This window comes from Morchella sextelata (assembly GCF_020137385.1).
Source record: "Morchella sextelata strain SCLS chromosome Unknown scls_19, whole genome shotgun sequence".
NCBI lineage: Eukaryota > Fungi > Ascomycota > Pezizomycetes > Pezizales > Morchellaceae > Morchella > Morchella sextelata.
The window spans coordinates 375,192-390,308 of NW_025408634.1; the positions used below are offsets into that span (position 1 = coordinate 375,192).

Consider the following 15,117-nt stretch of genomic DNA (forward strand, 5'->3'; position numbering starts at 1 on the left):
TCTATTGTTTGCAATTGGTAAGAATTAGGGTTGCTGGGCTGGAAGATCAACCCCGACCCCGTGTCCCCCATACGGCATATCGTGTTATCTATTCACTACAATATCGTACTAGACTGTCTTCCACCTCCGGTCTCCTCATGTCTCCCCCAACTACAACTTCCCGGATAAAAACATAAAAATACTAACCTACTACATATAGATAAGTGAAATCCTACTGTTTTCTTGACATATCATTGGTCTTAACTTCTAATAAATCAAAACTACGCCGGCCCCATATGGCCATGTCAAATGTTGATGTACCGTGCGAGTAAGGACCTGTATAATGCCAGAACTAGAGCGCAACGGCTGCTTGAAGTAGGTAATTCATACCACAACACGGCGAATTGGTATTAAGATAATTCATCAACAATGCAATTCGTGTGCGAAGGCTGCTGGAGGTGATGAAGGAAGAGAGACTTGAAGGCAGGATAATTATGCTTTCTTGCAAGCATTGTATGAGAGATAATAACGGCTGTTCCTTGAGACCAAGAAAGCGTAGAATGTCGGAGTATACTTATCTATGCATATGCGAAGCAGGAGGAGAATGAGGAGATGGAAACAGCAAACGAAGAGTACTATCTAGTTAATTGTACTTCACACCCGCCCGAAGCAGAGAATAAAGGGCAAAAGATACATGTAATTTATCTTTATAGGCTATAAGGGGAGACTAGTGATAAAGGTATATACATTGATAAGAAAGATAACGGAATCTGCACATTTTTTGGCAAATTTGGGGACCGCATTTCACTGACAGACTAAGGAGAACATTGCATATTGGACCACGCCATATTAGTACCGCTGTTATGGAAACAAAAGATGTACTTGCAGCAGATGTGAGTAGCGGTTCAATGTCTGCATACCTTCGTCACTCATTTTCTGGTTCTCATGACGCTAGAGATACATGATTATATATATGGGTATACCCGCCCCTCACCCTAAGTATGCAATTTTCTGGAACTAGGTTGTTTTGTGTTTTGATCTTATCGTTTGTATCGTGAGATTTTTGAGAGATGATCAGCGTGGGTCGCGATTTTTCACACGTCCAGTGACGCGATAGCTATTTCCCGTTATTAGTAACATCTTTATATTAGATCTTAATACTAATGCGGCAACGGACCATAATCGCCTTCTTCCCTTTCATCACCACAATCCAATGGTCATTTGGGGTGTCCGTTTGTTCTGCTGGAGAGTAGCAGCCGCGGTTATGTGGCCAAGTCACGTAGAACTCGCCTTTTTGCCTTGACGGAAACCTCTGTAGCAAAGAAGAGCGGTGTACGCACAGAGGAAAATAAAAAGATAGGTTCTCAAAGACGTCCAATAAACCCAATCTTGGTTGCAGGTCATCCTGGCCCGCCCGCCCTTGTTGAATAAGGTACTCTGAATAGCGCATCGATCTGCTTTCTAGCAATGTCGCTTAGAACTTCAGTTGCAGCGTGAGAGGATACATTTAGAGAGTTTCTACAGCAACCTATGTATTCTTTGGCCTACTGAAGCTACACTGTCTCGCAGAATCATAAATCTGCACTCGCTCTTGGCGGGTTCGCGACCGAGTGATATATCATGATTGGCCGCGCCCACAGGTACCGAAACAGGGGGTTAGTGCAACGCCACAGCCAGCTAAATTCGAGAGTCCTTCTAGTGGAATGATGGCTTCATTCTATTATTCGTTTTTTCAAAACCTTTTGTTCTGGGATTTTAATATCGTGTCGCCCAACCGGTTTAGGTGACACATTCAAAATAGTTACTTTTCTTTTCTTTATTGTTGAGATGGAGGTGGATGGAGGGGCGTTCTGTGGAGACGATGTTGTTTGTTATATTGTCATAACCTCCGGGTTGCATACAATTAATGAGGTGACTAGTCAATCAAAATCAAATCAAAAAGGTGACACATTCAGAACGATATGTATATCGATCTCGGGTTTGGTGATGTTTTACCATACCATGTACTAAGCTGCTCAGTTCATGAAAGTAAAACCAGCTCGAATGATAGTATTATGATGATGAAGAGAAGAAGAAAAGAAAGCAAGACACAAAAGACAGAAGTTAGCTAATGAGGACACAGTACTCGTGACCTCGACGTGACATGGATTTCGAAAGGGCACGTCGTCGTTCCGTGATTATGTAATCGTGCAGTACTAATTTCATCGGTGAAAGTGGTTAATGCCACGACACAACTAGCACTATCCAGGTAGTACAGTAGCACTTTGAAAATGTCTTGTTCTATGCTTTACATGGTCAGCTCGAATTGGAACCACAAGTGGGGTCAACAGCATAAAGCAGTTCTGTTGTGCTGAACGCCGTGAGAGTATAAAACACCACAAGCTGTATTTACACACACAAAAATATCCAATTTAAAAGGGCGGCAAGAATTCATATAGGGTTATTTTGTTTTGGGGAACGCGATTTACGCGTGCGAATTCACTCTTTGATCATGAGGTATCTCGACAGAATTCAGAGGATACATCTACTTCAATATATAAAACGACAGGATGCAAACGCAAGCGTTTCCTGGCCTAGATCCGAATTGAAATATCGTATTACGCCACAATCAAACGTCGGGATATGACATCACTATTTCCAGCTCGACTGGGGGGTTTTCGTATCTCCACTTGACCATTTATAAACACATATACAGAATAAAGACTCTTAAACACTAGAGTAGGTACATGTAGTAGGGCTAGTAAGTAGGACTGTAGATGCGTGGGGTGCCGCACCCCTTAGTGACCGGTACCCTCCGACCCTGACCCTGACCCTTAAACCTTATCCCGCACTAGTTCCTACCACCACACATCACTCGACCCAAAATCACGTGCACGCAGCAAAAAAAAGGGACCGGGAATCATTTCTACAAAAGTACTCATAACAACCACCACATAAAATAAATTATGTTTATCCAACGAGATGATTTATTGATAAGCTATAAGTTGCTATAGGCTACGTACGCACTAATTAAAGAGAATAAAGATGAACATACTGTAACATCCTCAATTAGCGTGGTTTCAGAATTAATCCCATGAATGGGGCCGGCATTCTATTTCCTTCATTTGGTGTTTCTTCTGCATGGGAGTATTCCTCCTGTTGATATCTCCCAGACTACATGTGCTCTTTTAAACGTTGCCATCGCCATGTCAGGTTTTAAGCTCGCGCGTTTAATATAATTCGACTCTGACCAACCATCATCTCACCTCGCGAACATCCTTATCTCATCTTCATCTCATCTTCATCTTCATCTTCATCACCTCGCACCTACTAATCCTCTTAAGATCATTGGGCCATGGCTAGGGATCAAGTACCCTATTAGATGGAGACTAGCTAGCAGAAGTCTTTGGCATCAGTTACTTACGCGCCTATAGGGTCTCCGCCGGAGTGGCTAAAATTCGTGGACCGCAGCTATGCATCCCTCATTCCACAGTGCCTAAACCCAAAAGAAGCCGTGAAATAAGAAAGGATTTTTTTTTTGGGGGGGGGGGGGGGGTAGGGGGAGCAGGCGTGTAAACCATCTCATCACTTTTTGTGCTACTAATACAATGAGCCACAAGCAGCTAGCCCATCTCACAATATGGGTTTAAAGTCTATGTAGTTATGTGCGCGAGATGCTAGGATTCAACTACTCAACCGTCAAATTCAATCATCACGGACATTGACGTCGTTGCTGTAGTAACAACCCGGCACCAAACGTGACGATTCAAATTGATGCGTTTAACGAATTATGAGCAAGGAAGGTTGTTAATTATAGCAAACAAGAAGGGTAAGGCGCATATCGGATTTCTCCGTGGCGCAATTGGCTAGCGCGTTCGACTGTTATATTTACATGCCATCGAGAGGTTGACAGTTCAAGCCTGTCCGGGGAAGTTGAAACTTACTTTTTGGCTCGCGTCTAGTCTCGGGCCTTTCTTTTTTCACAAGATTGCGGTTTTTTTGCTTTTCTTTTAGAAAAGTCAAGCTAAAGCAAACCCAGGATTGGCTGCCGGGGAAATTTTATTGTTATCGTTTGATCGAGAAAAATGTTTGAGTAACTTTGATGTTACTCCTAAATCAATGGTTTCGTGGTGTAGTTGGTTATCACACAAGTCTAACACACTTGTGGTCCCCGGTTCGAGCCCGGGCGAAATCATTTCTTTTGCTCTCCACCCATCAACATATGCTGGTAAGTTACACTTTTCTTTTCTGCTTTTGTAATACGAGGTACCGTTTTTTCCGGTTGAAGGTTTGTTATCAAAAGAGTCGAGGTCAGGATAGCGAAAGTTGGTTATACTACAGCCTTTATAGACCTGTCGATAGATTGAACCCCCGGTACCGCATGAGGCTGACCAGTCGCCGTTCCTCTTGGCATTACTCACTCTATCTGAGAGAGAATCTCTACACCGTTTACAGATATCGTTCCTGATAGAGTAAAAACTACATGTAAGTGTGTAAGTGTACCTTGCCTCTGGGTTCAAATCTTCCTTCTCCTTTTCTGACCACCATAGACAGAACCTTATTCAAAAATAAGGTATATGTAAGCCTTAAAATCTCAAATAAGTGTTTTCGAAAGATCAGTCTTTTCTTCACAAGTGTCTTTCTGTAGGCTTATTAGAGAAACGGCGACTAGCCACAAGGGGGAAGTATAAAAAAACAAGTCTGGCAGCAAAAACTGCAGCAAGTTCGACTGAGCGTAAACCCCACCTAACATAAGAGGGGGATTTAGTGGGATATCTTATCTTATCTTACCGTGATCTGCGCCGGTAAACGGACGAAGAGTAAAGTCGTTCATCATCGAGTGACCGTAGGTGACTGTATACATGTCTACCGAATTTGGGTGAACGGAATGCTACTACCTATAGTACATCCTCCGTTACCGTTCGTAGCATTTTAGTTTAAGGGATTCGCTGACCAGTGATTGACGTAGGTGAATAGTTAATCGGACTATTTGTAATTTGCACGCTCATAAAATTTTGAGGCAAACACGAGTCATGGCTCATGATTCATGAATTGTTGCAATCACATGCTCAATATATATAAAAGATTCCCATCAACACGAGTCCAAATCCAAACATGGAATGCCTAAAACACATATGAAATGCATATATAAAATTTACGCTAAAATAAAGATACAAATCTCCTAACCCCCCACCCCAAACGAAACCACATATTTACATTTTCCCGTTCGGAGCACCATTGGTACCGTTGGCCACCGACCCCGGCATCAGCCCCCCAAAGTCATTCTCAAACCGCTGCTGGATATCCAGCACAACCATAAGATGACTCAGATCCACCTTCTTCCCCTCAGACTCGGCCAAAGATCTCGCGGTTCTCACACAGTTCTTAATCTGCCTTCCGTTCAACTCCCGATCTATCACGCTCTCCAGCAGCTCCTTCCCGCCCTTCAAATCGTCAAAGTTCATAAAGTTCTTCCAGACCTGCGTCCGCGCGTCCCTGTCCAGCTTATTGTACTTGAGTGCAACATGTATTCTGCTCTGGAATGCCTCGTCGAAAGTAGTGACGCGGTTGGACGTCAGGAACAGGATCCCCTGGTAGTACTCCAACAGCCTCAGGAATATGCTGACCAGCGAGTTACGTGTCAGGTCGTGGAGTGAACGTGTTTCCAAGAACACGTCTGCCTCGTCAAGAAGTAGCACCGCTTTCCACTGGGTCGCAACATCGAGGATCCTGGAGAGGTTGTCCTCGAGGTCCTTCGGGTTGATTCCGAGCTCGCCGGATGACACGGCGTACAGCGGGCGCCGGGTGTGTTCCGCGACGGACTCGGCGGTGAGCGTTTTACCGACACCCGGGGGTCCGTGCAGGATTGAGATAAAGCCTTTGCCTTTGCCTTTGATGATGTCGTCGAAACCGTCCAGATCCCTGACGTGGGACTCGACAAGGGCACGGACGAGCGACTTCTGTGAAGGGGGGAGAACGAGCTGGTCGAATGCGTTCTCGTTCCACTGGATGGGCGACAGGTTGTCGATATAGAAATCCACCCATTTCTTTTCCGAAAGAGCGAAGCCGGAAATGAGGAACGATGCTAGGAGGCATTGTTCATCGGTCAATGGCTTGTTGGTAGGAAGTTCACAGCCGTTTTTCATGAAGAGGTTTTCGCCGTTTTCACTCTGGGGAGCTTGGCCTGGGAGTGCCGTGATCATGATTGTCCGGTCAGGGTTGATGCGGTTGTATGTTACCTTGTCGCACATCACTCTGCCTTTGATCTATGGTAATGTCAGCGATCCGTTCAAGAAGCAATCGGGAATACAATACACATACGCTATATTGAGCCCTTCCGCACCCAATCTTCTCGCCCAAGCCGACGCCCGTGTACTCCATGTAGTGGCAACCCTTTAATTCTTCGAATCTTCTCCCTCGCTCGATCAGGAATTTACTGACTGCCTCTTTCCTGGGGTGGTATTCCAGTGGGAATGCCGCGAGCGAGCTGATATTCATTGTACCTTCAAAGGGCAATATAGGGACAGTAGTCTGCGCCATACCGAAATACTTTCCGTCGTAATCAACATATTTTACCGTCAAGCCGTAGTGCGGCTCATTGCCACCAACGTAGTCGCCGCGCTCAAATTGCAGACAGCGTTGCTGGTCGTGGTGAGATCTGGCGTAGATGGCTCTTCCGGGTTTGAAGATGGTCCAAAGGCTTTGTAAATCGTTAGTATATATATAAAAGCTCTAAGCCCGGAGGTGGGTAGCTTACATCTCGAAGCTGATCAACCCTTGTGGGAGTAGATTTGCGACATCCTTGATCACCTCATCGAACTCAATCTCTAGGTAGTTGACGAGGTATTCAAGGTGAATTATGGCTTCTTCCGCATCTTCCTTGCTCAGTTTCCCCTCTTCTGGGTCTTTACTTTTTTTATTGGCATCGCCATTCGTCTCCTCTTTCTTTTCCGCATCCGCATCCGGAGCGTTCGCCTTTTTCATAGCCTCCAACTCCGCCTTCAGCTCTTCCAGATAATGGTATAAAGAGTTCAATGGGAATATCAACTTGATCCTTGCCGTTCGAAAAGACACGCCTGGGTACTCGCCGATGACTTTCCTAAGGACAGCTTTCAAGTGCTTACTCTTGACCTCCAGTGACCTCTGGCAAACCTTCTGCTCCCAGTTGAAATGACGGATCTCACAGAGAATGTAATTCGCCCACTGATCTTCCGTCGCCTTCTTTGGAGGTTCAGAGCCAGGTTCCGTGAGATATCGGTGGCCCTGCTCGTCGTAGCGCTTTTCAAGGTGTTTGACCGTGACCTCCATTTTGGGCGTAGGCTGCTCCTCCTCTGTTGGTTATTTGTTAGATATATAAAAGGCTTCTATTTCGGGATTTGAAAAAAAAAAAAGTGTAAACATACCCGTCTCCCCTTCCTTTGGCTCTTCTGCCTCTCCCTCCTTCTTCTTATCCTTCTTTGCCTTCTTCTTTGATCTCTTAGACTTCTTATCCTTAGCATTCCCGTCTTTGGCAGCAAGTAGCTTCGCACTACTTCCAGGCTGTGTGATTTCCATGGCTGATACAATCGCGCCGGGGGTGGTGCTACTACGTGGAAGCGGTGCCCGCCGGAAGCCCGCTCCGGCTATGTTGAGAGCGCCATTACCCAATATCCTTTGCAATTGGTACTGTTCCTCTGAGATTATAGGCATGCTGTGTGGATTTCTTGACGGCGGAACTGGAAAAGCTTTTTTAGGATGAGAGATGTGGATTCAACGTTGTGTAAGGTGCAGAAACACCGTCGAGGGGGGACCAATTCGCTTTATATATCTCGACAACGCGTGTGTAGGACGAGTTCATTATAGTATAGTCATCTTAATTGAATTCACCGGTATATTCAAAACGGTAACAAGCTCGCGATTAGGGCTCAGGCAACAATCAAAGTGCTCACTTGGTATGTGATATGCTTACGCATAACTATGCATATAGTTAGTATTCCCTACGACTCTGTATTATCTGTCTCAGCTGTGGTTTCGAGCACATACCAGCGTACGACGCGACTTCTCCACCTCCATCACATCATGTCGATCCAAGGCAACCCCGTTGTTTAATTCCCGGTATACGTAGAGTACATGTTCTTATCGACGGCCGTGCGTTTAAGCTTGACTCATTAACGATCTGCATTAAAGCACAACTGTCGATCTGTACAAAGTAAGTAGTGCTAGCTAGTACTGCTAGTGGTGGGCTGTGAATAAAATAAGGCACGGAGCCGCAAGTAAGCAGGACTGTGATGAGACTGTGATGAGGTACCCACGATGACTCCTCGGCGCGGGGGCTGACATCTGGATCCCAGGTACAGGTTACATGCATGTGTTAGGCACCGGTGTTCCCGGTAAATTGGGGGCATTGTTGTCACCACCTCTCACTCGGTCGTCGTTGCCGCTGTCACGCGGTGATCATTCGTTGAGGCCTGGGACATCGTTTTGGTAAGTGCGGAAAGCTGAAAAGTTCATCCCGGTACATACTAACCTTTTAGAAGAGTCATCTCGAGGGAATTTGCATGTCTTTGGAGACTCTCTGGCACTGGATGCATACGTAGTGGCCTTTGCCGACCGTGTTTCAAGCAATGTCGTGCAGTATCTGCTTCACCGGATGCTGTTGCAATGCCCTCACGGTGAGAGCTGTTAATATCCGTGACCCCGTTGTCTTCAGGACCACGCATACAACCCTTTGGATAAATAAAACGGCATTGGCATACAAGTATCCTCTCATAAAACCTCGCTCTCCGGCATAAAGTAAAATCCACCAGTATCTGAATCCTCAAAGAAAGTCGCGCGGGAATCCGCAGATTAGTCATACCACAAACACAACCCCGTGCACAGACTCTGGTAGCCTCGTTTCCAGGCTGTATTACGTAATAGTAACAAGGTCAGGGTAATGTTATTACAGCCACACATCCAGCCACATCATGATATATCACGTCAAACCTTCATACAGCCTGGTGAATTTGATCCTCACCACATACACCTACCACCGCCACATCGTATACTCTGCCCCTAAACCCCCAATTCAATTCCTAGTGCACCATTTTCCACGCGCAAGGTATTCTACACGCACGGCGTACCCTACGCGTACCCATATTCTTGTATGTATGTCTACATTCCTGCGCTCATGTTTGCCCGCGCATCTGTGTCACCGCGCTCCTTTTTCCCCGCGCATCTGTATCATTGCGCCCCTGTTTCGCTGCGCACCTCTATTCTTGCGCTACCCGCTCTCCTGTTTGGCTGCGTACTTCTATTCTTGCGCTCCTTTTTGCCCGCGCATCTCTATCCCCGCGCGAGTACACGGGCGTGAGGATCCCCGCGCGAGTACACGGGCGTGAGGATTCCCGCGCGAGTACACGGGCGTGAGGATCCCCGCGCGAGTACACGGGCGTGAGGATCCCCGCGCGAGTACACGGGCGTGAGGATCCCCGCGCGGGTACACGGGCGTGAGGATCCCCGTGCACCTTTTATATTTTCCTGCGCAAGGATAATCACGCGTACTCATATACTAGTGCGCGTGAAAAAACACTGCACCTCACATAGATATATATCCATACTAATATCTTGCTTGCCCTTTAGCTCGCAATTAAAGCCGTACACCAAACATGGCAGGGCCAGCTCGCAAGCGCACCCATACTCCTGGCCCCACGACGCCCCCCCCCCCCCAAAGCGCTCACGCAATGCCCGAGTGGAGGAAACCCCAGATCCAAACTCCACCCAGGAGCCAGACCCCAAAAAGAAAAAGCAGCCTGCTTCAAAACCTACCATTAAGCCTGATTACGCACCCAATCATCTCCGCAAGTTCATGCAAAGCTCTAAGGTTTGACCCCCCCCCCCCCGCGCCCTACAGATATTCCCACGCGCTGCCTACTAACCTTCAATAGTCGATTGAAGAATGGAGCGCGCGCGTGCCGCTTTACTGGGCCCAAGTATTCTTCGTGCGCGCCGGGTTTCTTCAAGCCCCTATACGCACCCTCTTTAAGCAACTCCTGCCCGCCGAAGAGTTGTTTGCCAAAGCCGAACTTGATCTTCTTGGCGACTTCCAGGCTGCGCACGATAAGGTTTTAAACCATCTGGTCAAAAAGGTCAAGCAATACGCCCAAATCTTCCAGGAAAGCCCCCTCCTGGAAGACTATCTTAAACGACGGTCCCTTGCAGAAACTGCGCATAGGGTTCGCCCCTCCCCACCTTTGGCGGACGTTACCGCTTTTGGGATGACGGAGCTCATTGAAATCCACACGCCCCTACTGATAGGCGTGCCCACGGTGAAAGCTCCGCCTGGCCATATTGGCTGGCTCGAAGATGATACGGATGAATACTGGGAAAAGACCCTGCGCGATAGATTTTGCGTCGCTGTGGGCAAAGCTCTCCATCAGTGCGGCACAGACCCCATCAGCGACCTGGGCGATAATTACATAGCGACTATCTTCAAGGACATAACCCCTGCCACCAATTCCCCCCTTATATGGCCTCCGCCAATTCCCTCCACCCCCATCAAAGACCGTCCACCCGCCTTACTACTGCCATATTGCCCCACGGAGAATTCATCGCAAAATAGCGGCTACACGCCAGTTCTCCCCACTCCCCCATCGCCGCCACATGGAGGTTTACTCTCCGACTTTGATGACCCTAACTTTGACTTCACTGGCATCGTGAAAGATGCGGAGAATGCTGTTTCGAGTACCAACCAACAGATCGCAGAGGATGTAAGCAAGTTCCGGGCTTTGCGCGCTAAATCTGCGGACCTAGTGGACGCAGATATATTTGCGCGCCCAGGAAATCTTGACTCCGCCTGTGATTACAATGAAGAAACTCCACTCTCCAATACCCTCGCCAAGATATACGCGCGCTCCAATATTTACATGAAGCATGAAATTCATCAGCGGGTAATCCTCGACGAGTGCAACCGCATGGATACTATCGCCTACGCTGCCCTACGCCGTAAGGAATACCTGCTCACTGCTACTCGTAAACAGCACGCTCTTATTGAGCAGTACAAAAGAAAAAGAGACAAGCTCTGTGAGCTGTACGGAGAAGAACCATCGCTCCTCGAAAATTTGTCTAACGCAACGCAAGCCATGGAAACTGAGAGAGCATATACTACGCGCGCGCGCGATCAGTCCAAACAGCCAGCGCAACAGATGCAGCATCACTCCAACCCCTCATGGCAAAACCACCCCGCCGAAGCTCCTGGCACCGCGCAACAAGCAATGTCGCCCACCAGCGCCTTCTTCGGCATTCCTCCTGCGCGCCTACCCACCGAGCATATTTTTAAATCGCGCAAGGTAGCAAAAGCCCCGCCCGCAGAATCCCACGTGAGCTCGAGAGGTGACATGGGCTCCCGATATCACCACACGGCGAACCCTTCTGCACCCCTTAAAACCATGAGAATAACCCCCGAGCGTAAAACAAGTGAGCACGCGCCGTCACCGCTATCTACGCAAATGGATCCTCAATCGCCCCGCGAAAACATCACGCGCGCGGGGTCGAGATATTGGCCCCCTAATATGACCACTGCGTTTCGTGAGCCTTCCAGTGAAGCTTGTAGTGTCATTGACCTTGAAGCCGAGGATGTTGTCGATTCTGGAGCGCCCCTCCCTACCCCCGTGCCCCTCTCTACCCCCGCGCCCCAGACTCCCCGCTATGGCCCTAGACCGCAGAGCCAGGGCTTCGAGGATAGGCATAAAGGGCTCTATACAAGGCAAACCTCCAGCAGGGCGGTTTTCCCACCTAAGGTTGAAGTGATAAATGAGAATGAGGCAGGCTCCTCCCCCACCGTCCCCGATACCCCCCAGCACGAGGACGTCAATACCGATGCGCGGCGCCCCACCCGAGGCTCAGCAGAAATATCACAGAAGACGACAGATGTCGGCAATTGGGTGAATGCAATCCCCTCGGACGGAGATGTAGAAGGGGGGGCAGAAAGTCTAGAAGGGGGGGCAGACAATCTAGAAGGCGGGGCAGAAAATCTGCCAAAGCAGGATTCTTGATTTTGGTGCGAGCTCCATTTCTCGCGCCAACCAGGCCGTGTCTTTAAAGGGTTTCTTTTATACTAACCTGTGTGCGCTCTCTATTTCTTATAGCTTACCTGTGGTAGATGCGCGGGGTATCATTCTTTCTTGGTGGTGCGCGCTGTATTTCTTGCGCGGGGGTATCATTCTTTCTTGTTCCTGGAGGTGCGCGCTGTATCTCTTGCGCGGGGGGTATTCATTCTTGTTCCTGGCGGTGCGCGCTGTATTTCTTGCGCGGGGGTATCATTCTTTCTTGTTCCTGGCGGTGCGCACTGTATTTCTTATAGCTTACCTGTATTTCTTGCGCGGGGGTATTCATTCTTGTTCCTGGTGGTGCGCGCTGTATCTCTTGCGCGGGGGGTATTCATTCTTGTTCCTGGCGGTGCGCGCTGTATTTCTTGCGCGGGGGTATCATTCTTTCTTGTTCCTGGCGGTGCGCACTGTATTTCTTATAGCTTACCTGTATTTCTTGCGCGGGAGGTATTCATTCTTGTTCCTGGTGGTGCGCGCTGTATCTCTTGCGCCGGGGGTATTCATTCTTGTTCCTGGCGGTGCGCGCTGTATCTCGTGCGCGGGGGGTATTATTCTTGTTCTTGGCGGTGCGCGCTGTATCACTTGCGCGGGGGGTATTCATTCTTGTTCTTGGCGGTGCATGGGGTAACCATGTGCTCCACTGTATCTACTACGTAGTTAGTTTTCAGGCACCAATTATCGTCACATCGCCCCAACCTCCTGTGCCAAAGAGTTCTGAAGATGGAGAGTAAAAAGTGGTTAGATTCCGCCGATGTCGACCCAAATCATTTACGAGCACACTATATCTTGCGCGCGCTCAACGTTGCCCGTGCAATGTACAGCATCAAGCTCCATGATTGGCAAGCTGCCGCCATCGCCGACGTATTGATGCACCGGGACGTCGTTGTCAGTGCCGGAACGGGCTCAGGGAAGAGCATTATCTTCCAGACGTTGCCATATACTGTGCAAAATGGAATTATCCTAGTGGTATCTCCACTGCTGAGCATAATGTACGACCAGGCAAGTAATCATGTGAACCTACACGGCATACTAGTAGCGCGCGCGCATACATGTACGTATAACTGACCAAACATAGGTAGCGTGGCTTCAATCCAATCAAATAGGTGCTATCGCTCTTACCGCGACGGAGATTCAAGCGCGCCCCCAAGCATTGCGTGAGGTCGCTGAGGGCAAATATCGTCTCGTATATGCATCCCCAGAGGTCCTCCTTACCTCTGGGTCGTATTTCTGGGTGCACATACTGAGAAAGCCCTGCGCGTTCAGAGATAACCTCCTTGCAATAGCCGTGGACGAAGCTCATGTGGTGTGGGGATATCGAACATTCCGCCAAGAGTATAGCAACCTCTCCGATTTCCGCGCGCACCTACGCAGCATTCCCATCATTGCACTGTCCGCGACACTTGCACCCAACGTATTGGGCTATATCCATAAGGTTTTACTGCTTGCGTCGCCGACTATAATATACAGGCGGCCAATCGGCCGTGCCAATATTACCCTCGCGGTTATACCTATTAGACAAGCATTACTAGCTGCGCTACATGAACTTGACTTTCTTATAGACAGACAGGTGGTTATTGGCTCTATGATTCCAAAGGCATTCGTATTTGTGGACAACGTTGATAGCGCGCATACAATTGCGCGCTATTTACGAAACCTCTTGCATCCCTCGATATCTGCGCGCGCCAAAGATCTTATAAAGGTCATGAGTGCATCCCTTGAGCCAGACACCCGTGCACAATACATGAGAGGTATGAAGGATGGCTTGCACCGTATATTTGTTGGCACAGAGGTGTTTGCTATGGGTATCAACTTTCCAGACATCGATGTCATCGTGCAGTGGGGAATAATGCCACATCTTACCCTCGCTGCAGTATGGCAGTGCATTGGTCGCGCGGCGAGGGATTCAACGCGCCATGCGGTGGCATGCATATTTGTTCAGGAACGTTATTTTCTGCCGGAGGAAAACGACCGCCCAGGGAATGAAGGGGGCTTCTACTTTGGATGGCGCCGCGCGGCTGACCCCGCGCGAAGGCAATCCATGGAGGAGTTTCTTAGGGGTCTATACAGCGCACTCGCGGCGGATGTGCGTTGTGTGCTGGATAATATTGACCCTGCACTAGTATGGTTTCTGAACACCGCGAGGTGCCGTTGGCGTGCTGGTATTTGCGCGTTTGGGGACCCCTCCTGGATATCGGGCGTCGGTATTCCCGTGCCTCCAACGAGTGCGACGGCGTCTACTTGTTGCGATAATTGTTTCTTCAATAATGCAATAGAATGGGGGGACGGGGATTTTTTGATAGGGCCTGTGGATATTCGGCGCTCAATACGCTATACATATACTACAGAGTACCACGAGACCCAGTATTGTGTGCTATTCGAGAAGAATATGGACGTAGTAGTGGCAAAGAGCAATGCGCCCTCCAAATCTGGGATGGTATTGGCGCGTGAGAAGCTTATAGAATGGCGCGCAACGGAATACAACGCCTGGGTGCGCGGGTTATACCCTTCCTTGATGCCTACGGATTTCATGAGCGAGGCTGCCATCGCCAAAATTACAGGGGAGCTATTCACTATTAACAGCCCAGAATCCTTGGCCGAGGTACTGTCGCCTGAAGTGCATCTGGAATACTCTGTCCTCCAGGCCTCCACACAGTCGTTGCTATCACTCATCGACAGTATCAAGATGGTGATTTCCCCGCGAAGACGTGAGCGAGCACCGCCACGGCCCCGAATGTATGATTTCAGTTTTGTTCAAGTGGATCCCGGAAACCCCGCGCAGGCGCCACTACTAGAGATTCAGCGTGCCATCGCAGCTACAGACAAAGCTAAAGAACAGCGCGCGGTGCAAAAGAGGACTATTCTGGCGGCACGGAAGACACAGGAACAAGTTGAATCAAAGGCAATAGCAAGCTGGAACGAGAAAGCAAAGGGATTAAATCTGCCACTAAGGCCTCGGGGAGGGCTGCGCGCGGGTAAAGTCAGGGCCGCTGCTTCAGTACGCACGGGCAGGAAAGAGTGATTTGATAAATATATATTAAGCCTATTGATTTATTCCCCAATTCAATATATTTACGCGCAAATATGCACACGCAAA

The 15,117-nt window shown here is 48.7% G+C and overlaps 3 protein-coding genes across 3 annotated transcripts; 2 read left to right on the forward strand and 1 right to left on the reverse strand.

The window, feature by feature from the left end:
* Positions 1-5,171: 5,171 nt before the first annotated feature.
* Positions 5,172-7,647, reverse strand: H6S33_005007 (uncharacterized protein; the record flags this gene model as incomplete). Its single annotated transcript, XM_044836717.1, has 4 exons — positions 5,172-6,224; positions 6,280-6,658; positions 6,716-7,289; positions 7,362-7,647. The coding sequence occupies 4 exons, from the start codon at positions 7,645-7,647 to the stop codon at positions 5,172-5,174; spliced, it is 2,292 nt and encodes a 763-aa protein (XP_044690220.1).
* A 2,137-nt stretch (positions 7,648-9,784) lies between these two features.
* H6S33_005008 (uncharacterized protein) lies at positions 9,785-11,969 on the forward strand (the record flags this gene model as incomplete). Its single annotated transcript, XM_044836718.1, has 2 exons — positions 9,785-9,799; positions 9,864-11,969. The coding sequence occupies 2 exons, from the start codon at positions 9,785-9,787 to the stop codon at positions 11,967-11,969; spliced, it is 2,121 nt and encodes a 706-aa protein (XP_044690221.1).
* Positions 11,970-12,743: 774 nt separating this feature from the next.
* H6S33_005009 (uncharacterized protein) lies at positions 12,744-15,042 on the forward strand (the record flags this gene model as incomplete). Its single annotated transcript, XM_044836719.1, has 2 exons — positions 12,744-13,026; positions 13,103-15,042. 2 exons carry the CDS (start codon positions 12,744-12,746, stop codon positions 15,040-15,042), a joined length of 2,223 nt encoding a protein of 740 aa, XP_044690222.1.
* Between the last annotated feature and the right edge of the window lie 75 nt (positions 15,043-15,117).